Source organism: Ambystoma mexicanum, chromosome 10 (assembly GCF_040938575.1).
Source record: "Ambystoma mexicanum isolate Mex_15411 chromosome 10, UKY_AmexF1_1, whole genome shotgun sequence".
Lineage (NCBI taxonomy): Eukaryota > Metazoa > Chordata > Amphibia > Caudata > Ambystomatidae > Ambystoma > Ambystoma mexicanum.
The window spans coordinates 1,108,262,275-1,108,287,003 of NC_090932.1; the positions used below are offsets into that span (position 1 = coordinate 1,108,262,275).

General features: G+C 49.5%; 1 protein-coding gene across 1 annotated transcript in view; it reads right to left on the reverse strand.

Moving 5' to 3' along the window:
* DDX56 (DEAD-box helicase 56) overlaps positions 1-24,729 on the reverse strand; it is a 786,153-nt gene that overhangs the window by 618,035 nt on the left and 143,389 nt on the right. Inside the window, exons 3-4 of the mRNA XM_069618962.1 lie at positions 11,742-11,896; positions 10,879-11,049 (exon numbers count right to left, since the gene is read on the reverse strand). Coding sequence (XP_069475063.1) covers positions 10,879-11,049; positions 11,742-11,896 — 326 coding nt within the window. The remainder of the gene's footprint in view (positions 1-10,878; positions 11,050-11,741; positions 11,897-24,729) is intronic.

Sequence of the window (24,729 nt, forward strand, 5' to 3'; positions counted from 1 at the left end):
CACAACTTTAGATGCCAATATAGTGATTTAGTGAGACTCCAGCCCAGCAAACATCACTGCATAACATGCAGTCATGGGCAAAGTAGGAACACATAAGTCAGTCCAAGGCAGATCAAGTGAAACAAAGCAACGTTTAACCAGAGTTATCTTACCCCCCCTTGTCTTGCCTCAATTAAACTATTAGCTGAGCATAAAACCTCAAAGAAAAGCTAAGCAAGAGAAAAAGTAAATTGGTGATTGCTAAAAGATAATTTACTTCAACTTTCAATGCATTTCACACCCTTACAGGCTCTTTTGGACAGACTAAGCCATAACATATGGAATTGTGAAGCGCTGAAACTTGCCTCACCTAACACAAGGGCAATGTAAGTGAGCCGAACAATAATAGATAAGCCATTCAATCTCAAATCTGCCTGACATATCATGACGGCCTGTAGAGAGTTTGGAGGACTTTCAAGACGTGCCGATATTCCCCCAAACGCAGTACCCAACAATGGTGAAAAAAAAAAAAACAGCTAAATGGAAAGTTCTGGTCTCTGGCGATAGTAAAACCTTAATGCAGGCACCAAAAACAACTCCTCGATCACCAATGCTACAAACAAAAATACCAGTAGCAAGCTTTCATTTTAGCATGTTAACATTGAGGAATGAGCAATTAAACATGCAAATTTTGGCAGAATCGTGCCATTACAAACACCCTCATGCCTACAGAAAGAACCTAAACTGTCTTCATTTGGCAAAAGGGGCCGTCCACCAGCCATTTAGAATATGTCCATGCATAATCATAAATGCAATAACTGCAGTCATGGCCAACAAGAAACGAGTTGGAAGCAAAGCAGAAATGCGCCTAGAGTATATAAACCCTCTAATTGCTTTGCATATGTAATATGTACACACGAAACCATGTTCATAAATGGTATGATTTTCCCTGTACTTAGAACAAGCAGCGCTTCATTCATTTTATGAACCCGCCTGAACTTGACTAGATTTCCATCCCTTTAAACACACTATTGTTGTAACACAATGTCAATGTATGTCTGCTGTATGAGCATAGCTATATTAAGGAACAAGTTACTTACCTGTAACTGTTGTTCTCCAGCATGGGTCTGGCATGGATTCACATGCTCATGAATATTCCCCGTCGTCAGGCTGGGAATCCTCGGTAAAGAAAAAACCAGTATCAGTTTCATTTCTGATCTGTCTTTCGTAGTAATAACCAATCACTGGTCTCTGCGTCACACTGAACACAGCCAATGACTGCCCTCTACCCAAGCACCGCCTCTGGCAGCCATCTTCAGATTTGGAAGCACGTGAAGTGGCAGTATGACCAAGTGAAGAGCCGCAGAGGGGTAGGCGGGAGGGTTCGCATGGGAATCCATGCCAAACCCATGCTGGAGAACAACAGTTACAGGTAAATAACTTGTTCCCTCTCCAGCATGGAGTCTGGCATGGATTCACATGCTCATGAATAAAGAATACATAGCAGTACACACATGCACAACCACGGGAGGTGGCAAAGGCTCAACATTAAGCATTACATCAAACTCAACATTAAGCATCTTACCTCCTCACCAGGCTCACCTCAGGCGAACAGGTTGCGCAGCACTGCTTGGCCGACCCTGGACTCCTCCCTGGAATCCCGATCGACGCAGTAGAATTTCGTGAAGGTGTGCGTCGACCTCCACGTAGCAGCCCTGCATATGTCCAGCAGGGGCACACCAGAAAGGAACGCCGTGGTAGCTGCGATCGCTCTGGTGGAATGGGCTCTCGGACGGCAGGCAGCGATCGGTTTGCCAACCGATGACAGTACATGATACAGCCGGAGAGCCATCTGGAAATGGAAGCCTTCGAGAGAGCCTTCCCCTGATTGACAGGTCCAAAGTTCACAAAGAGTTGTGACGTCTTCCGAAAACACTTTGTGCGGTCCACGTAGAACTTCAGCGCTCTAGTCACATCCAGCGAGTGCAAAGTCCTCTCAGCCGGCGACGAAGGCGACGGGAAAAACACAGGCAACACCAAGGGTTCGTTGAGATGGAAGTCCGACGGTACATTGGGCATGAAGGAGGGGTGCGTCCTGAGCACTACCCTCTTGTCGTGAAAAGTCAAGTACGGGGCCTTGCAGGAAAGGGCCTGGATCTCTCCCACCTGTCGTGCGGAGGTGATGGCCACAAGAAACGCTGTTTTCCACGACAGAAACCTCAACGGGGCCGAGTGCAGAGGCTCGAACGGAGGTCCCATGAGCTTGGTCAGCACCACGTTGAGCTCCCACGCCGGGGCCGGCGCCTTGACCGGCGGGAACGATCTGAACAGTCCCTTCATGAACTCTTTCACCAGACGATGAGACCACAGGGACGTCCGGCCCGTGGTTCTGGTGTATCGGGAGATCGCAGCAAGATGAATCTTGATGGACGCGTGTGCCAGTCCAGCTTTGGCCAGCGTCAGCAGGTACGGCAGTACCTGGGGAGCCGTAATCCGTAGAGGGTTAATCTTCTGTGCGTGGCACCAGACAGAGAACCTCTTCCATTTGTGTCCGTAGCATTTAAGAGTCGAGGACGCCCTGGCCTTTGCAAGAACCTCTCTGCAGTCGGCCGGTATGTCGTATCCTCCAAACTCTAGCGCTGCAGGAGCCAGGCCTGCAAGTTCAGCGATTTCGGGTCGTGGTGGAGGATGGCACCTTCTTCCCTGGAGAGTAGATCCGCGTCCACTGGCAGCTTGATTGGCGGGGACGCTGACAAGTCCAGAAGGTCCGGGAACCATATCTGCCTCGGCCACGCAGGTGCGACGAGGATCATCCTGCACCGTGACCTCTTGAGCTGGTTGACGAGCCGGATTAGCAGTGGCAAAGGAGGGAACGCGTAGAGGAACAGGCCCTCCCAGGGGAACGAGAAAGCATCGCCCATGCTCCTCGCCTGGGGAAACCTGCTGGCGAACCTCCGGCACTTGGAGTTTGTCGCCGTCGCGAACAGGTCGATCTGGGGTGTGCCCCACCGTCGGAAGAGGCGATCCACTAGATCCTGCCATAGTTCCCACTCGTGGCACGAGCGCAGCTCCCTGCTGAGTGAGTCGGCGATGGTGTTTTTTATCCCTGCCAGATTAAACAGCACCAGAAACATCCTTTGGGCGACTGCCCAATGCCACAGGTCCTGCGCCTTCTTGGACAGTGCTGGGGACCTGGTTCCGCCCTGTTCCTGATGTAAAACATGGTGGTGGTGTTGTCGGTGAAGATCCTCACCACCTTGCCCTTGAGGGACGGAAGGAAGGACCTGAGGGCCCAGAACACTGCACGGAGCTCCAGGACGTTGATATGGAGGGACTTCTCCGTCGGGAGCCAGAGGCCTCTCGCGTACAGATTTTCGGTGTGCGCTCCCCACCCTTCCAGGGAGGCATCCGTGGTCACTGTCTCCTGGTGGTCTGGGGTCTGGAAGTCCATGCCTGCCGTCAGATGCGCGTGGGTGCCCCACCACCGGACCGCTCGGCGGAAACTCTCGTCGAGTGTGATCCTCTCCTCGAAGCCGCCCGTCGTTTGGATCCAGCGCGCGTCCAGGAACTCCTGCAACGGGCGCATCCGGAGCCTGCACATGGGAATGAGGTAGATGCAAGAGGACATCATTCCGAGGAGGGACTTGATGGACCTCACCTTGGCCGCGTCGGAAACCAACATCCGCTGTACCTTGCCCAGGATGGACCTGGTCCTTTCCTCTGACGGGGAGGCCAGAAGAGACACTGTGTCGAACTTCGCTCCCAGAAACAGTGCGTTTTGCGCGGGTACCAGGTGGGACTTGGCGTAGTTCACGGAGAATCCCAGGTCCGTGAGAAGTTGGACGGTCCTTGCCGTGTGGTCCACGGCGAGCTCCCTCGTCTTGGCTCGGATAAGCCAGTCGTCCAGGTAGGGGTAGGCATGGATCCCGTCGCGGCGCAGCTGCGCCGCCACCGGTGCAAGGCACTTGGTAAATACCCTGGGTGCCGACCGTAGTCCGAAGGGGAGGGCTTTAAACTGGTAGTGATGCCCTTGGACCACAAACCTGAGGAATTTTCGGTGCCCCTTTAGGATGGGAATATGGCAGTAGGCATCTTCCAAATCAAACGACGACAGGAAGTCTCCTTCCTCCAGCTGACCCAGGACGTGCTGGAGGGTGACCATCCGGAACTTCTGCGCCTTGATGAACTTGTTCAGACGTCGCAGGTCTAGGATGGGGCGCCATCCTCCCGTCTTCTTCTTCACGAGGAAGTATCTCGAGTAAACTCCGGAGCCCCGAAGCCTCTTTGGGACGAGTTCGATGGCGCCCTTCCTGAGCAACGCCTTTACCTCCAGGAGAAGCTGAGGGACGTGAAGCTCTCTCCTGGCCACGGGGGTGGGGGACGCGCGGGCACCTTCTTTGAAACTCGAGCGCGTGGCCCCGGGCCAAGGCATCCAGCACCCAACGGTCGGTTGAGATGGACTCCCACACGCTGACGAAGCTCGCCAGCCGGCCTCCCACCGGAGTGCTTCGGTGGGGGCCCGACCCCACGGCCGGTTCAATCCTGTTTCGACGAGGCTTTGCCGCCTTGACCTCCTTGGCGACGACGGCGGGGTCCTCCAGACTTGCCTCTGTAGGCCTCTTGAGACGACGAGCGGGCCGCTTGACGGTAGAGAAACCGCCGCCGGAACCTTTGGAGGCGCCCTTGCCTCCGCTGCTCCGAAAGGGCGTCCGTCGTTGCTGTAGAACCCCAAGGGCCCGGGCCGTCTCAGTGTCCGCTTTAATGGCCTGAAGGGAATCGTCCACTGTTTTCCCAAACAGGTTGTTCCCATCGAACGGCATGTCCAGGACTCTGGTCTGTACGTCTTGACGGAAGTCCGTAGCCTTGAGCCATCCACGCCGCCTAAGGCAAACGCCGTTGCCCAACTGGCGAAATCCAGTGTCGGCGATGTCCGTCGCAATAGTGATGGCGTGGTCCGACGCCACCTCACCTTCCTGTAGGATCTCCAGGGCATCCGCCCTCTTGTCGTCCGGTAGGAAGTCCAGCAGGGGAGCCAGTTTGTACCATAGCTCCCTGTCATAGCGGACCACGATAGCCAAGGCGTTGGCCGCTTTAATCGTCGTTGCTGCAGACGAGATGACCCTGCGTCCCATAGCGTCCAATTTCTTTCCCTCGCCGTCCGGTGGGGAAGTCGATGTGGAGGCCGCACCCCCCCCCCCCGCTTTCTTCCTGGCCGCCCCGGAGACGACGGAGTCCGGGGTAGGCTGCGCCCAGAGGCACAGGGGGGACGCGTCCGGGACCCGGTACTTCTTTTCGTACCGTCTCTTCTAGCTGGCGTCGTGGAAGGGTTCTTGAGGAGGGCGAGGCCCTCATCCCAAATGTCGTCCAGTAGAGGCACCGCGAGGACCGTCTTCCTCTTGGCCTCGCGCCGTTAATAAAGGAATCCTTCCTTTTTCTTCTCCTCAGGGCAGAGTTGGAAAAGCTCGGATGCCCTGGCGATCATGGAGTGGAACGATCCAATCTCGTCGGGCGGAGAGGCCCTGGTGGGAGGTGACGACGGGAGATCCTCGTCGTATACCTCGTCGTCCGTACCCGTCGCTGCCGTGTCAGTCCCCGTATCATCCCCTCGGGTGGACGGGGAGGAGGGCTGGACGGGTCGCGACGGCTGAAAAGGAGGTGGAGGGTGAATCCTTCTTGTCTTGGGAGGGGGAACACCCGAAGGTCCCGGTTCAGGATTCCCCCGACGGGAGAGGCTCCTCCGTCGGCAGCGGTAGTCTCGTCCTTATCTCTGAGCATAAGGACTGTATAGCCAACAAAATGGCCGCCGAGTTGTCTTGCGGCGCTGGCAGAGGGGAATCCGACGGGCGATCAGGGGCCCCGTTGGCACCCTCGACGCTGTCGTCGTCACCTGCGTCGGGATCCATCCCGACTGGCCGGTCTTCATCCACGCCAAGGCCGTGGCTTAAGACCTCGATCAGCTCTTCCTCTGAAGCTGAATCTACGACGACGCCCTGCCCCCCTTTTTCTTCCCCGCCGGGGATTTCACGGGGGTCCTATCGATGGGCACAAAAGAGGACTCCCTCCGAGGTGGCAGGGAGACTCTGAGCCCCGAGGTCGCCACCACTGGTGTAGCCTCCACAGGCTGAGCCAGGGCCGCCACGACAGTATCGATAGAGGGCTTGGCCGGATGGATTAAGGCCTTCACCACCTTAGGTGCGCTCACCGCCTTATCCTTGAGGGGGGGGGGGGGGGGGACACTGCCTCGCTCCCCCTCCGATGGGGCCTTCGAACTCGACCGGGGCCTCTCCAGGAGCTTCGCCAGGTGCTCGCCCTTCCTCTTACCCGACCCAGAGCGTTGGCTCGTGGCTGAAGGTGCCGGGGAGGGTGCGCCCTGCCTGGCGCCCGTAGAGCCCGACCGTTCGGCGCTCCCGGTGCCAGCGGACTCGCGGTGCTTGGCCTTGTGTTGGACCCCCGTCTCCGGGGCGTCCTCAAAGGTCTTAGAAGACCGCTCGGATTTCTTCCTCTTCTTCTCGCCTGACGGGCTCTTCCCTTCCAGCCAGTTGGCGAGGCGTTGGTGGCGGTCCTTCATGGTCCGCTCCGACATAATGCCGCAAAACGCACAGTCCTTCTCCACGTGCGTCTTGTCCTCATGTAAGCAGTAGAGACAAAAGGAGTGTTCGTCCTCCTTAAAGACGTTCTGCAGCTGGCATCCAGGGCAGACCCTGAACAGCTTTCCGGGCGTCGAGCTTCCCTTCTCCTGGGCCATGTCCGGGCCCGAGAAGCTTCTGGAGTCCTCCAAAACGTAGCTCGACGAAATCTTCACCCTTGAGGGGCGCAGACGAATCCGACACGGGTCCCCGTTGAACAGATGGAGTCGGTGGAGCTTGAGGCTCTTTTGACCGGAAAAAACGAAGTTTTGAGAAAAAAACGTGAAAAAAATAGCACTAACGCTCGAGAGCAATAGCACGAGGATCCCAACACATGAACGTCCGGTAAAAATCTGAAGATGGCTGCCAGAGGCGGTGCTTGGGTAGAGGGCAGTCATTGGCTGTGGTCAGTATGACGCAGAGACCAGTGATTGGTTATTACTACGAAAGACAGATCAGAAACGAAACTGATATTGGTTTTTTCTTTACCGAGGATTCCCAGCCTGACGACGGGGAATATTCATGAGCATGTGAATCCATGCCAGACCCCATGCTGGAGAAATAACGTTTTTTTATTTATTTTTTTAAATGCCTTGCCGGATTCTCCGTACACAGGGTGCTGCATGTTTTTCAGATGCTCGCCACCTTCCTTTACAACCTTTTTGACCATATGATCCACTGGGGAGGTCAGGTCTAACACCTCAGATGCGGAACTCAAACTACTCCTGCCAACACGCCCGCCACACAGTCATCTTTTGCGACTCCTGTAAGCAAACTGGGCAAATGATCTGCTCCAAGAAATGCCCATCAACATTAACTGCAATCAGAAAGTCGAGCAAGTGAGGTAAAAATAGGAGCAACTGATTTGCCGACCAAAATGAGTCACTCTGTCAGAACGCACAAGATAGTATAAAGGCCAGCACATTCCACCACGTACACTTCGCAAACATGCCTGATCCCGTGCTCATTATGATACTGCTCGACCTAAGAGATGAGGAGGGAACACATGCACGGGAAGAGAGTGTCTGTTGTACAGGCCGTGTTGCGGTTCCGCTTTCCCGCACAAGTTATACTGCTTTATTCTGCAGCAGTCGGAATTGTCAAGACAATCCCTACACTGCAAGTTCAGCTGGAATCAGGCTTGCACTTTTGAACTGGGTCCTTCCAGAGGGCCGGCGACCTCACCCACTGATTCCTCCGTTTTTGCATTCACCAAAGCCCGAATACAGTTCTCGCATTGTCAGGTCCCCAGTCGAACACATACGCCAGCAAATGAGGACACAGCCATGTGAGGATTGCTGAAGAATGCCTACGTTAGTTCAGCTCGTGCACATCGGTCCTCCATCACTGCATCGCTGCCATGTCTACATACGTTATTCCAGCACGTATTTAGAAAAGCTAGTTCTGACCTCAGGTCCATGCAGCAGTGCTCGGGTACTTGGTCACATCACTATGACTTCAGCACTTCAGCGCCTAACGCACCAACAATGAAAACGAAAGTGAGCAGCATTCCACACGGCCGCACTGCAATCATCCAATGTGGAAGTTTATATACTCAGCGCCGAACTCAGCAAACAGTGAGCAGCAGCATTCCACGGACTCAGCCACATAAACAAACCCGTCACCCTTCCTGAAGCAACGCAATGTGCGTAAGAACACGTATCAAACACGTATTGAAGGTTCCCTTTTCAAATTCCATGAAGTGAAGTCTCCGGGCTCGAGATGCTAAATAAAACATAACTCCAACGGTTTTAATAACTGTCAAACCATTAAACAGCAATCCAAAAGGCACATTTTTTTCCCCCTCTTTTTTTTTAAATTACTTGTACGCCAAAATGAGAAGAATTATCTCTTCTTTTTTGCTGTTTTTGGAGCTGAAGATGATGCTTCCATAGGCTCACAATCCACATCAGTCAAATCCGTCAAAAAAGCCTCTGCACTCCTATGATCAGGAAAAGAATGTAGTTGACCATCCACAACCACACGAAAGATTGCTGTATAAATCATATAATAATTTCAGTTTGAGTCATGCCTTTTCTTTTGCCACTCCAAAACATTTTCTCTTTTCCATGACTTCTCTACTGAGGTCAGCAAATATAATTGTGTTCCCTCCCCATGCCAGGTCTCCAATTTCACAAGACTTCCTCAGCATCAGTTCTATTGTTGGGAATCTTAAAACTTTAACAATAAAATGTCTAGGGCGCTGACCTAAGGCAGGTTTCTTACCAAGGGACCTATGAGCCCTCTCAATATCCAGTGGTATTTTAGGATCCAAATGTAGCATGGAAACCAGAGCCTTTTCCAAAAAGGAGATTGGATTGCCTCTCTGCATTTTCAGGAAATCCTGCAATCCTGATGTTATTTCTCCTTGAGAAATGTTCCTGCTCAGACAGTTTGATTAATAGCTTCTCATTATTAATCTCCAACTGCCTCACCTGATCAGCCAAACGCAGTGTCTTGTCATCCATCAGATTAAGACGATCTTCAACAGCAGTCACCTTGACAGTAAGGTCCATAAACTTCTCCTCTGCCTTTATCAGCCTTGATTTGATGTCTGTAACATCCAATGTCAATTTTGTAAGCAGATCCAAAATCTTATCTCTCTTCTCCTCCTCACCCTTCTGCCTCTTAGCAGGCTGTACAGTGTCAACAGGTTCAGGAATCTCTGCCATAATCATTAGGATAAGTATTCAGCAGGCACAGGAGCTCAGCACCTAAGCTGCCATCTCTGAGGGTTTGTGACTTTTAACTTTCATTTGGAAGTAAGCGTAAGCTTGGTTACGTATTAATTATCTCACGTACGATTGGATTCCTGCGAGTGTCTGAACTCTTAACTGGCGCACATGGAGTAACTGTCGCATGAATTTTCCAGCGCGTGTGTGTGACAAAAGACTGCTACGTGAATTCTTCAGCACGTGTGTTCTTAGCGCATGTGCGCGACAAAAGACTACTACGTGTGCATCTTCAGCGCGTGTGCATCTTCAGCGCGTGTGCATCTTCAGCGCGTGTGCATCTTCAGCTTTTGAGCCTTCCAGCAGATCATGGTGAGTGGAGGCAGATTGAAACCATGCACAAGAAACAGAGGGCAACGCCCTTCTACTTACTCTCCCCTAAGCCCCGGATGGCAGAGTTCTATAGATGTGAACGCTGGAAGCAAATACAGGCCCATGTAACTGAAGGTTGAGTGTGATATCGACAAGGACTTCCATGGGTGCAGAGGACAGTGTGATGCTTCCTGGAGGTTCCAAAGTTCTGCTAGGACCAATATGGGAATGGTTATAGTTGCGAGTGAGGCAGGAATCCTCGGAGGCTGGGTGCTTAAGGGGGTTAATTTACATAATCCATCCTTTTACTAGCTGCCTCAATCTGGGCTGCAGTTACTGTGTGCTGTTAATAGAGGTAATCCTGCGAATTTTAGGTAAAAACAGGCGCGTAGGGTCTAGTTAACAGATTAATTTTCCAGGCCTACCTTGTGTTTTTTTATGTTTAGGGGAGGTGCTACCTGCTGCCTTATGGCTGCTTTAATGTGCTTGAAATATTAGAGATTTAAAGCAAAACATTACAATGAAACCTCAACATAATATAACAGTACCCAACCAGCTAGGATAAAAGGAAACCAACATCATATTCTCCCCTCACAGCCCCCCAAAATGAATGAATAAGTACATTCAAATGCAAGTTAAAAAAAAAAAACAGCAACACTCTTGGGTTCTACTTCACTTACACTTCGATTTGGGAAAAGAACATTTTGATCCTAACTGAGCACAACATTACCCAACAGATTTCCACAGCTTAAAAACATGATATGGTGTAGCATAACATAACAGTGTAGCATACCAAACCTAATGGAATGAAGCGCTTCACAAAAGAGCAGAGCATACACCATATAGTTTAGTGCAGACAAACAGCAAAATATGCCATTGCTAAGCATCCCAAACAAATAATTAAGCACTAGGAGTAAGCTATCCTCACAACATTACAAGAAACCATGAACGACATTCATCGCAGTACTCATATCATCATCCAACATTGTATTTTAGTATGTACAAACAACTTCTACAGAAAGAAATCTATATCCATCTGAATAAAAAAAAAAACTTGTTGGCAATTAAGTGGCGTTGCAGAGATTATGAGCTGTGAAACGGAAATCCCAACATGGGCATGAAATAGTCCATCTTCAACGCCCCTCAATTTATTAAGTAAAAGAAGGACAGGAAACCCACACAACACACCAGTCTCTCCCATTCGCCACATTTAAAGTAGACAACCTCACCAGAGCAGGCTTTTAAGATCCTCTTCAAACCCAAAGGAGAAGAGTAAATCTGCTTCATCGATCACCAGGATCTCCAGCGAGTCCCGCAGGCACAAGTTCTTATGCTGCAGGTGATTAAGTATACGGGATGGGGTGCCCACAACAATGTCCGGTTTTTCCATTAAAATGGGTCTGAAAAAAACAGAACAGTAAATAGTAACTCAATTTAGGTGATATGGTAGGGTCAATTGTGCGAAGGGGGCAAATGCAACCATTAATAAGAAGGCTCTTTTTATGGATGCACCTAAAACTCTCAGGAAGACATTTTTTCCCCAAATCATTGGCTTGCTTTGCAGGGCTCATGTTAGTATTCCTGCACTGTACAGAGGCAGGAGAGTCTAAAGTCAGGCCAAAACCTCTGAAAATGCAAAGAAGAATCTCTTCGCCACTAAAACAATTCAAACTCAATATCAAAGACCTGTAAGCCTTTAGCAACCTTGACCAAAGATGCAGTATAAAACATCTATCACATTGAAAAGTCGTGGAAGTATTTTCCAAGTTCACTGGCTAGAATTTGGGGCGAGAGGAAAAAAAAACTGAATTTTATATTTTGCGCTGGGCTAGGTCAAATCACTTGAACAGCATAGGAATGCACATTTAAGAGGGGAGGGCAATTGACTGTAGTTAAAAGTAAACCAGCGGAAAAGAGAATTAGTTTGTTTTTAATTGTTTCTTCAATTACGTTTTCTGTGCCCAAAACATCTGATGGATAATGGTCACAACAAGTGCAACACAGATTCTTCTCCTCAACAAGCAAAACCGGGTAGAAGGTTATGTTAGGCAGCACCAAGAGGCAGCAGCAGGTTATCACTTCAGATGCTCACCTCTGCGCAGAGATATCCACTTGGCCAGAAACATCTGCAACACGCACATCCCGGGAGCAGTAGCTAGTCAACTGGCGAATCATCTGCTGAACCTGCTGGCCTAGCTCCTTTGTGGGGATAAGAATCAGTACCCGAACAGTCTGCTCCGTTAACACCTGGGCAGGTAGGGGAGAAAAATAAATGATGAGAAGGGGGGGTTAGAGAGCTGGAGGAAGGTGTATGCCAATCCATGACAAGACAGAACAATAAAAAAATGTTTTTAAAAAAACAGCATGCAAGGAAGATGGTCATCTCCTTTACATAAGCATAGGCAGTAGAGATTTTTAATCAGCAGAACCCAGAACGGTTCATCAGTACCGACAGTGCACTGTAGGTTGTCTAATACCATATTCAACTGCAGGGTTCGAAATTGCTGGGAACTTGGAGCCATTTAGCTCCTGCTTCTACCCTAGGACAGCCTGGTTAGCTGAAAACCAACAGTTACCAGGAGCTACGTTTGGCACTTTGGGCCAACAGGTGCTTCACAAACATGCATAAATGATTAACAGTGCTTAAGAAGGTAAATACGGGGGCGTGGCTTGGAGCCAAAGCGTCCGGCATGGCTTCCTAAGAGCTCCTGCCTGGCCCAATGCGCCACACTACATATCTTCGTTCCTAGCCCCAGTTTTAATTAAACTATACGGTTTGTGTCAGAAGCCTCTCTGATGGTATAGTTCGAAGGACGACATCAGCCGTGCCTGATCTGACATGATTTTAACCTTTTCCTCGGACCGGGACCCGTTCGCAGCAAAATGGCCACCACACCACGAGGCATTCGCCCACAGGGGGAAGGACGAATGAACTAGACATATCTCTGGCCGTCGAAAGCTTTCAACACACAGCTACTCAGCTACATCGCCCAAAGAAAAGAAGGTATGTACGAATAAAACCGTGCCCGGCTACGAGGCAGCGCCGCTCCGGCCGGCATCATAGGATCGGTGATCCACCAGGCTACGAGGCAGCGCTGCTCCGGCCGGCGGCATAGGATCGGTGATCCACCACCCTGCGATGCGGAGAGCACGGACCATCCGCCGCTCGCCCGCCACCCCCGGGCTCCTTATCTCTGCTGCTGCTGTCTGGCGCTTTGTCTCGGGGCGGGCGAGTTTCCCGCCACTGGAGCTACCCGTGGGTGACCAGATTGGCGCCTTTCACGCCGCACCTGGTGGGGGCCCCTCGCCCCGGCCATGGAATCCTCCTGAGGGTCCAACACAGGACCGACACCACCCCGAGGCCGCCGAGACCTGAGGGATTCATACGCTGCCTGACCCGACGTAAGCCACATCGCTGGGCTGGCGAGGTGCTGCAGGACCTTCCCCTACAGCTAACAGGCCGTGGGATCCATCCCATCAGGGCTGATTCAGGCAACTGTGGGCCTACTAGAGCTACGAGAGAGCCCGGGTCCCACGGCATGAGGTGAGGAGTTGGGGGGCGGGGGGGAAGAGTAGTCTTCTACAGTGCCCAGAAGTGGGCCACAACATCACCATTCAAGAGGGGCCCCCTCCCACAACTCCCCCCTCCCCCCCAACTAGACACAGTTACACCCGCCTGGCCTGAAGCCCCACCAGCGGTGCCCTCTCCCGCCGACCCTTCCTAAGACCGAATTAGGCCAGTCCAACAGCAACCTTCCGCCAGAATACCCAGCAGCAACAGTACTCCGGGAGTGGGCTCCCCTCCGTTCTACCCCTGTCGGTGCCAATTTGGTGCGGCCCGGGGGCCCTGGGTGTCGAGGCGAGTCCCCAGTTTCTGTGGGGGTAGCAGACCTGCCGCACGAACACCGCGTCAAGGCAGGCACCTTACAAGCGCAATGTCACGAAGCGGGAAATCGACCATGCAGGCAGACATTGCCAACCTCATGGTTAATTCCTCCACCAATAAAGCCAGAAAGGAGCCCGCAAAATCCAGAAACGCCCTCTTCAGCAGCACCTGACCAGAATCCACCACAAGTTGCCACGAAAGCTGACCTGCAAGATCTTATCAGCGCTAACCAGGGAAATTCAAAAAAGCACAGAAGAAGTATCAAAGAAAATCGACTCGCTGGACAAAAGGATAGGGGAAGCGGAGCGCCGAACCTCCAAACTAGAATCGGAGGTCTGCGATCAAAGATTTGAGACGGAGCATGACAGAGATCGAATATTAGCCCTAGAAGAGAGATGCTCCATCGTCGAAGCAAAGCAAGAAGACGCGGAAAACCGCTCACGTAGGAACAACATCTGCATACGGGGTATCCCATCCTCAATCCCAGACACGGATCTGAAATCCTATGTCTCGAACCTTCTCTGTTTCATAATCACTCTCCCAGATGATGCACCCCTCGAGTTGGACCGGGTACATAGAACAACTCCGAGAAAAACATCCAAGTTCCCCCCTGATGTCCTAGTGAGGGTGCACTTTTTCCAAATAAAGGAAGAAATTATGCGCGAAGCAAGACAGATGCCCCAAATCACCTTCCAAGGAACGGCAATATCTCTGTACCAGGACCTGGCAAACGATGCGCCCACTGACAGAATGGCTACGCGAAAGGAAGACCTCGTACCACTGGGAATTTCCAACATCAGTAAGATTCACACGGGAGGGATCCCAAAAACATACAATCCATGAAAGAGGCAAACAAATTTATGGAGCGTAAGAGCACGGAAGAGGATTCCGAACCTGAAGTCTCAGCCCACACCCCCCCAGACAGTCCCCCAGGAGAGGGATGGTCAAAAGCCTCTAGACGACGTAGACCCCGTGTTCCTCCTAAGAAAGATGCCGACACATGATGAAAAGGTCCTGACACTGCACGCAACTGTAGACCCTCAAGCCGCAGGCAACCACTCCCTCTGAATTATATTGTGGCAAATCCTAAAGTTAAATTAATAACATGCATTTTACCAAAAGCGAGAGCACTACTTACAACATTATTCTTTACTTCGGCGGCCCAGTTGGCCAATATCAGGCGCATTGGCGTCACCAGTTCTCCCAGCGGTAGTAGGATGATGTTTCTCCTACCAGCTAGTTAAGGGGTGGGGGGTGGGAGGGGTGGGTAAGGGTTCTGAGAGACCTGCAACATACAACAGCAACAACAAGACAAGTTCAATACCAACACAAATACGATACACGTCCAAAAGGCTCGCGTCCTCAGCCACGGACCAAAAGACATTGCACATTAGGCCCAAACGGATTGTACGATGGCTGACATAAGCGAGATATGCGTACTTTCTTGGAACGTCCAAGGTATCAACTCACCTAGAAAGCATCGGTCAGTAGAACACAGGCTAGGGCAACTATCTGGGGATATTGTATTACTCCAAGAGACTCACCTACTACAGGAGGATGAACATCAAATAAAATTTAGCAGATACAAGCAAGCCTTTTTCGCTACAGCTGGGAAGAAGAAAAGAGGCGTGGCGATATTACTAAGCGATAGAGTCCCCTTATGAAAAATCACAATAAAAAGAGACCCAGAGGGCCGCTTTCTCCTGCTCAAAGGCCTATTCGAGGAACTCCCTATCACAATCGCAACAATCTACGGGCCGAACACGTCCAAAGCCAGTTACATCGCGAACCTAATCCCGAAAATCTAAGCTTTTCAAGTTGGGCATCTTATCATCGGCGGCGATTTTAACTGCGTACCAAATGCACAAGTTGACAAAACTCTTCCTCCCACGAACAAAGACTTCTCACAAGCCGTATCCTTAGCCAAACTGCTCAGAGAAACCGAGACTGCCGACGCATGGAGAATATTAAATTGGCACATCGAGAGCCTATACTCGCCATTCCCCTGTGCATAAAGGGTACTCACGAATAGACTTGATCCTTATATCCGGAATACTGTGCCCATGCCTAAACATGGCTAATATCCACACCTGCATGATCTCAGACCATGCCCCAGTTTCAATTAATCTAGCTGTGTCGGGTGAAAAATCCCCGACACACAGGTACTGGAAACTAAATGACTCCCTACTTTTGGATCAAAGTATCAGATCCGAAGTGGAAACCACAATATCCAACTACTTTAAAGAAAACACCACAGAAAATTCCCCTATCAGTATCATTTGGGACGCAATGAAAACTGTAGTCAGAGGCTCCTTGATAAGTGCAGGGGCTGAACAGAAGAGAATATCGACCATTGCAACAACGAAGTTGGAATCGGGAGTAAATCGATTGGGAAATGAATTAAAGATGCGATATTCCAGAAAGACAGGAAGAGACCGGAGGAAAGTTAAAATAGCTTTAGAAATGCACTGTGCCGACCGAACTGCCAAGTCGCTAGCATTTACCAGACAATTCTACTATAGTAAAGGAAATGAAGCGAACAGAGTCCTAGCACAGAAACTAAAAAAGATCCACAGCCGAAACAACATTCTCAAGTTGCGGGCTGAAGACCGGGAAACTACACTACTCTGAGGCAAAAAAAAAAAAAAAAAACAAAATCAAGGAATTAGTTAGGCACCATAAATCTGTAATGTCTGGCGACCCCACAGTTCTAGACGCCTTGCTTGAATACCTAAATGAGATGCACACCCAAAACTCACAGCTAGAAGCCCTGGAAGACCCCATCGACACTGAAGAGGTTATTGAAGCCATCAAATCTCTTAAATCAACTGCGCCTGGGCCAGATGGCTTCTCGGCAAACTTCTACAAAAAATATTCCAGAATCTTAGCATCACAGTTGGCAGCCTTGTTCAACTACTTTTTAACTACAAAATCAGTTACAGAATCTATGGCCGAGTCACTTACAATCTTACTTCCTAAGCCGGGAAAAAAACCCTGCATCACCTGACTCTTATAGGCCGATCTCACTGATGAACAATGACGGAAACATTTTCTCCAAAGTACTATCTAGGAGACTAGGCCCGGTCCCTCCCATCGCTAATCAATCGGGACCAAACAGGCTTTATCCCGGGAAGGAGCACTCACGACAACATTAGGAGAACAATAAACATAATCGAAAGTGCCCACAAACTGAAGGTTGGGTTGGCTGTTATTTCGGTAGATGCCCAAAAAGCCTTTGATCGGGTGGACTGGGGATACATCTGAGCAGTTCTTAAACATGTCGGATTTGGTCCTAATTTTATTACATGGGTTATGGCCAACTATCAAGCTCCAAAAACGCAACTGTGGGTCAACGGCATCAAGTCAGAAAGCATACGCATATCTAGGGTCACTAGGCAAGGATGCCCGATCTCACCCCTCATTTTCGCCCTGTCCATGGAACCCTTTGCGGCTAAAATTAGGCAAAAACAACAGCATAACGGGGCGAACGGTGGGTGGTCATGAATATAAATCGCATCGTATGCAGACGATGTCCTAATTACAGCATCCAACTTGGCAACATCATTAGAAGCACTATGGGCAGAAATTAAAGCTTTTGGCACCCCGTCAGGGTTCAAAGTAAACTTAGCCAAATCCACTGCCTTCACCATTAACATCTCCTCGTAAGAAAAAGTTTCCTTAGCCCCTCTAACACTAATCCCGTGGGCGTCCGGTCCAATCGAATACCTCGGGTACACATCGCAAAAGACCCACTACGCCTATATTCAAGTAACATCCCTCAACTAATCAGTAACCTCCAAAACGATCTCAAAAGGTGGAAGCAGCATGAAATATCATTGTTCGGGAGAATAACGGCCATTAAAATGAACTTAATCCCCAGGTGGCTATACCACTGTACAGCCTTACCAATCCAGATCCCAGGTCCTGCTCTAAAAGCCCTTCAGAAGAAAATACAAGAATTTGTCTAGGGGGGGGGGGGGGGGGGGGGGCTGGGGGGTGGAAGGCCTCGAATCGGTAAACGTATTATGAGGGGGAAAGCACAAGGGGGGCTGGGAGTACCCGATCTGGCCAGATACACGTTGGCCGCCCAACTATCGCACGCATTCTCCTGGGTGCAAGAACCAGACCCCCCGAAGTGGACACAAATTGAAGAAGCCTGGTCCCCGACCACACCTTCCAGCTTACCACACTTACCAAATATGAAGTCACAGACACACCGGTCCCCTCCGATCCACACTAACAACAGTACAATGCTGGAAAATGGCAGCCCGCAAATGGGGCCTCCGTGGGTCGCTTGGGCCCCTAACTCCAATCTGGAATAATCCCGACTTCTCGCCAGGGAATCCCCCATCCGGTTTTCAGGCCTTGATAGAGGGTGGACTGAGCACAACTAACGAATTTTTAGAAGATGGGCCCCCCCCCCCATCTCGTTTGAGAGATGTAAAGTAAAATTTGGGTTAGGGGAATGTGAAAGATTCCGATATTCTCAAATTAGACACTGGTTGTCCCACAGAGGGACGCGAGATAAATGCTCCAGAGAACGGATAGGATTGGAGCTCTTGTTAACGTCCCCAGCTAATAGATGGATGAGATCCTACCTCTATCGCCTATTGGACAGGCCAGACCCGGGGAAAAAAGAAAGATACATGTTAAGAGTGGGAAAAGGACCTGGGACGAGAGATCGAAATTGAAGAATGGGGGAAGATATGGGCAAGGTTGAACAAAAGCTTCCAGTGCATTTCGAATAGGGAAGGGGGGATATAAACTTTGTTATAGGTACTATGTTACCCCAACTCAAATCCACAGAGCCAACCCGAAGATCTCCGAAACCTTCTGGCGAGGATGCCCGGTTCCTGGCACACTGTTCCACATGGTCTGGGAATGCCCTAAAGCGGAGATATATTGGAAAGAAATATTAAAACATATCAAAGACATCTCCGGTCTCACAATACCTTGGGACCCAGGAATCATCCTACTGGGCGAAACAGGAAACAGCGCATTCCCGGTCTCCGGCCAAATCCCCTGTCTATGCGCACATCTTCTCCTCGCAGCAAAAATTGCGATGGCCAGACTATGGAAACACAAAAGCGGCCCTTCTACAGCCCTATGGTGGTCTAAATGCTGGGACATAGCAGTCGCCAAAAAAATCACTGCAATAAGAGCGGGCTCCCTGTATGGAACCATAAATACATGGGACCCTTTTATGGACTACGCAGCTAAATTCCCGGCTCTCACCATGGGACCTCCACTCACCAGATGTCTTCAATGCTCCCCACTTTATTAAACATTTAGCCCCAGATACAGCTTCTCAGGAATAGAACTTGTCTCCACTCACCAAAGATACAGACTAGACATTGACGCAAGAATACAACCAGTCATCACACTCAAAGACTGCGATAACATAACAGACTTATCAGTATTGTGTTGGATAAATTTAATCTGCTGCTGTGTATGTTGTACTAAATATAAAACCCAATATAATATTGTTGTAAAAAAAAAAAAAGTAAATACAAAAAAACACGACACATTTAAATATAATTTATCATATTGTGATGCTGGAAAAGCCTTATGGAGGACAGGGCCTTGCCCTACCCACTTCTCTGTGTATTTTCTCTATGTTTTCTGCCACTGAGGTCCACCCTGGACCTCTGGCAGTGCAGCTCTTCATGTTTTCCTTTTGGTGAACAACACCCATGGGATACCCTTATGGCATCCATGGGTGGGAGTACACCCTTGTACCCCTTATGTGTATTTTTAGGCACATGTGTGTTGCCTAAAGAGCAGTGTATGGGCTGGTGGCAGCTACATGCTGACTTGGTAGTGGCTCAGATTGTCCTCCATTTTTGGGACACCCAAACCCTGCCATAGGAATCAATGGATTCCCGATAGAATCCATTGATTCCTTCTTCCTGACTGGCTGTTGGGTGGAAATACCAAATATGGATCTGGGGCTGCCTCCTGACAGACTGACTGGAGCCTTCCCAGGGACTGTGTGTTGTGGGTACACCCTGGGGGTGGGACCTATATGAATGGAATCTGACGTGAACTCACAATCTGTTGTGGTTGTCTGGTTTCTGTGTGACACACAATGAATGAGGCAGCCCTGACAAACTGACATGAATGCAATGTAGTGTGCTGAAAGGCTTGGTACTTAACCCAATCCACATTCTTTGTAATGGGTGTCGGGGTGGAGTAAATGGCTGGAATGTCTGATCCCAATTGGCTGCCTGCCTGCATGAATGACCCTCTGCGCGATTGGTTGACTGAGCCTTGCTCAGCCAGAGTGAATGGAGTACAGATGTGTATATCTGGGAACGTCTCACTTAACTATTTGTTCAGAAGCGGAAGCAAGACTAAGCTGTTCCTTGAGGCTCAGCTGGAAGAAAAGGCTGCTGCTGCATTTCTTTCGTGTAATCCAAAAGATGCTGTGTTCTTCCAAGGACTGATCCAGAGACTAAGGAGACCTCTCCTCGAGCTAGGAAGGGACCATCGTGCAAACTGCTACTCTTCATCAGAAGTACCCTAGAAGCCAGTCCTGTGTGCCTGCCATCTGGAGAAGGGGTCTTCATGAATCCTGAAGAGGAGTGCCTGACATCTTGAGTCAAAGAAGTCCATTGGTGTCACCCAGGGTCCAGAGGCGCGTTTCGTGACCATTGGAAGCCGTTGCCGTCTATCGCCCAGAAGAGGGGGTACCCTAGTGCTGCTGGACACCCAGAACTGCAAAAGTTCCAAACTGCCCAAGAACATTTCAAGGGGCATTCTTGCCATCATAACTGATCACTTTTTCCTGCCGGGGAGAGTACAGAGTCGCTGAGTTCAGAGGAAGGTCCATCAGGGGGTTTCCCACCACCTATAGCTAACAAAGACATCCTGAGGGTGCAGAGTTGGTGAAGGTCCGAGGTCCACTCCAATGGTCAAGTCCAGGTCGCCAGAAGCCGTCCAGTGGTCCGTGCTGCAGCACCAAAGAACCGATAGTCAACCATGATATTCCAAAACCATGACACCAAAAGTGACCTATGCACCCGTCGCCGGCAGAAGTCATCGAAGGGTTCCAGGGGTCTTACTCATCTGTCAAGTCTTCACAGGACTTCTACAGTTCTACAGTCAGAGAAATCAAAGACCAAAAGGTGAGCACCACGAAGAGCAAAACTGCTGCACTTCAGAAAGACATTGGTACCATTTTTCTTCTTATACTCAACATCCCAGTGGCTACTTCTTCCAAGGTGGTGGGGCGGGGGTTCATCCTCGGAGGGAATCGTTAAGTCAGACCGGGAAACTCTGCCTGCCAAAGCACCAAAGGTACTGTGACAAGGAAGAGCATCTTCTAGTCTCAGGAGTCGTCCAGTGGTCCCAGATTCGTCTTGGATCATGTTCTCCTGTGGCCTCTCAGGTACTTGGGGTGGTACAGCCTTTTAAAGAAAGTTGAAGGTTATTGAACTGGCCTGTAAAAGACAAGATAAGTTACTCCCTAACTTTACCATTACCGATTGCCCAGTTGGGATACAAGGAGGGGGGGGGGGTATCTTCACACAGAATTGTATATCTAGTATAAATAAAGCATTCTGCCAGGGTTCACAACTAACCGGCGCTTCCTCCCTATTTTATGCAGATACACCCCACTTAAGAATTCACATGCCTATTTAAAAACGTTTGCAGTGCATCTATTACTGAATTTAAGTATTGTGTGGTGGCACATATATACACTCCTTTTTCCATTCTTTGAATAAGTATTTCCAAGTACAAAGTGTTATTATATAAAGACGCTATTTTATCACATGCCACAGTATGTGGGCATTCCTTTGTGGGGGCATTGGGGATTGGCTGTACTTAAGATCCACCCCGCATCACCTCCTGAAAGCTTAAGCCTGGTTGCTCGTCCATTGCCACCAAACCTAAAGCCCTGGCTGGAGTGTTCTGTGGCTTTACCCAATCCTATAGAGGGCAGATTTACAGATAGCCCCCTCCAGTCTTTTCACATATATAATGGGCAAATGTGCATCTCATGTGTAAGTTAGACTTTCAGTGCGCTTTGTACTCTCTGCTGGTTCCCCAACGGTAGCTCCTGCCTACTGCATGAATGCCAGACACCCAGGAGCTTGTTTTGGCTCCTGCTCCTCAATTTCGAACCGTGAACTGCATGGCCTAATCTACAGTTCACCAATTCCCCCTGTTCCTGTCCCTATACATCAGGGAAAGATGATCCTTAACCACATTTGAGAGCTCAAACACTTATTTTATTTTACACACCCCCAAGGGGTTTTACATGTTCTTCTCAAGTAGGGCTGAAAAACTGGAATATCAAAGATATGCCATGCAGAAATCATCTAACCCATAAAGGACATGGTGAACCAACCTTTGGAAAGTGGCAGGTGCATTATTTAAGAAGAGGAAGGCGGGCACCACCAAACCTGATACTTATCAAATCAATAAAGTCCAATAATGTTAGGGAATTTATTGCAATGTTATTTGGTGCATCCTAGAACCACCATGCCCATGAGTGGAAAACGTAAACAAACACCTGGGGAACCTCCCAAGGTTCTGTATGTGCCTGTGTAGAACAGTTGCTGCTACATTTTTTGTCTTAACTACTACAAAAACAATGAAAAACATTTTTTACAAATATTTCATAATAAAAATAAATAAATGCATTTCTCTTTAATGAAGTTTTATTTCTTCAAAAATGCACAAGGCTGACAGTGCTTGGTCAATGCATTTCGGACCAAAGTCAGTCTTCAGGTCACCAAATTGTAATAAGCAGAATATGCCATTATACTCCAACCACCTCAATAACTTAAATCAATTCCAGAATTATGTGACAGTGATTCTCACAATAAATCAACTAATGCATGTTTTACACGCTTTCTAAGCCTTTTCTGAGAATTTCCCATACTCTGGACTGCGGTCCCTGAGGGTATTCCCACCACAAGCACATTGCGACCATAGTAATAGGAAAAGGTGCTATATGAGTACAATAGAATACCGGTCAACAAAAGCAAGGAGGAGCACCTCAATGTTTCAGATAAACACAATGTACGGGTAAACTGTAATTATCAAGAAAACAAAAACACAGTAGTATCCATATAGTGTAAGGATGTCAAAAAAGGAAGCCGACACGAAGACTGCATGGTTTTAGTTATAAATGTATTTCTTGAATAGAAAAGCTCACTGTCCCCATCTGTAAGAGGAGATTCCCCTGGCTTGAACCAAAATGAAAGGAATTGTCAGAATCTCCATCAAATCAAAGTTTCACCGTCCTGTGTAAAATCCTACTCTAACCCTCACACTATAACTAAAGGATAAACAAACAGAAAGTTCCTTCTTCAGAAGAATGGCTCCCTTCTTCTGCTTCTGGAACTGTTACGCTCACCTGGCTCCGACAGGCGTCGATCTGAACTGGACAGCTGCAGTCTCCACCAATGTGACGCGTAGGGCCGAGATGACGGACTGGTCTGGCCCACCTAGCTTTGTTTGCTTGGCCCGTAGGAATATTCTTCTGTAAATGGAGAAATGGAATTAACCACCCGTGGGGTTGAGCGTAAATCCCCCCCCGTCCCCCGCTGTTCTCCCCACAGATCACCTTTGATGTCCCCTCTTATAGTCTCACCTGATGGTTTGAAAAGATGAGCTCTCCATCCTGCATTGAGCGCAGGGGCGCGTTGATAACCAGTTGCTTCACTGGCTCGAAGTAATTGTCGAGTTCTAGAACAATATTGACTCCGAAAAGTATGTAGTTCGTAAGAGTTCACATGTCTGACTTTCACTCTTGTCCGATTTCTTGCAGTTAGCAGCTTGACCCCAGCGAAGAGTTCCTCGTGGTAGCTGACGAAGTTCAGGTAAGGATTTGGCTTATCCTACACAGTTCAATAAAATAAGCCCAGAATGTAACCTGTGGCTTGCTCCCTTATTCAGGTATGGAGAGAAAATATGAAGTTCGGGGAATACTACCTCCGGCGGTAAAATTAGGTAGGTCTATTGTGGTGAGAAGAGGTCCCTTTGTTTGATGCAATGGAGACTGCGCTGGCCCGTGAAGAGGAATAGTAACCCTGGCGGTAATCAGGTAAGTCTATGGGGGTAGTTACTACTGCCTCTGTTTATTCCCTTGGCTCACCTTTGCTGTTCTTGTGTTCCCCTTAGGTGCCAGAGTGCAGCGGGAACGTGCAGAAGGCTGCAGTGGATCGTGAGGATGCTGCGAAGGCCGGTGAGTTCAGCGCGGTGCTGCAGCGGGCGAGGCGGCGTGCATAAAATGCTTCCTTCTTCCAGATCGAAGGCGTGGTGGATCCGGAATTCAGGTAAGGATCGAAGGTTTTGCTCTTATTCTAACCTCTTCTCCTTCTGTTCCTCCCTTTTTCTAGGAGCTGCAGACTCGGGGCGGGCGTGGCAGAAGGCTGGATGCAGGCTTGCAGACACGGTGAGCGTTACACTGCTGGATGCAGAATAATGCGAAGCGTGTGCTGCTCTTCGGGCGTGGTTTAAATAGCCTCCAAAGTAGTCCCAGGTAAGTATTCCTCCCCAGCCCCACCCGAGTAAAAAATAGTCCCTAGGTAAAATAGTCCCTTCCAAGCCTCATTTGGCTAGAGCTCTGCAGCATGGTATGCATCAGGTAAGCTTGCAGCATGGTCTGCATCAGGTAAGTTCTACTCTGTGAGCCTGGCGCTATGGCGCCAGGACCGCACCCAAACAACCCCTAGCAGGGGTTTTTGGGCTTGTTCAAAATAACTTGATGCCTGCTTCCGGGGTTGCTGGACCTAGTCTGGTGCCCCGGGGGTAGGCATCATGACAGGAACAGTGTTCAAACATTGTTTTTTCCGATCAGAACGCCACGGGGGGGGCACATCTCCCCTTCCCCTGGCTTCACCCAGTCTTGATGCAGTACCCAGCAGAATGGCTCTCTTCCCCTGGTGTAAACTTACGCAGTTCCGAATAAAACCAGGGGGAATGACTCCCTTCGCCTGGTGTCTCCAATACAACCCTTAGCCAGGTACCAAGATAGTACCTCCCTTCTCCTGGTGTTACTTTGTACAGTTCACCACAAGGCCAGGGGGAATGACTCCCTTCTACCATGGTGTCTTCAACACAAGTCCTCGACTTGTACTAGGAGAATTACTCCCTTTCTCCTGGTTGTTAGGGTAGATGCTAAATCTTCCTCACCTGTGAGACCACCAGAATTGTTTGCTGGACTTGGTGATGATTTGTC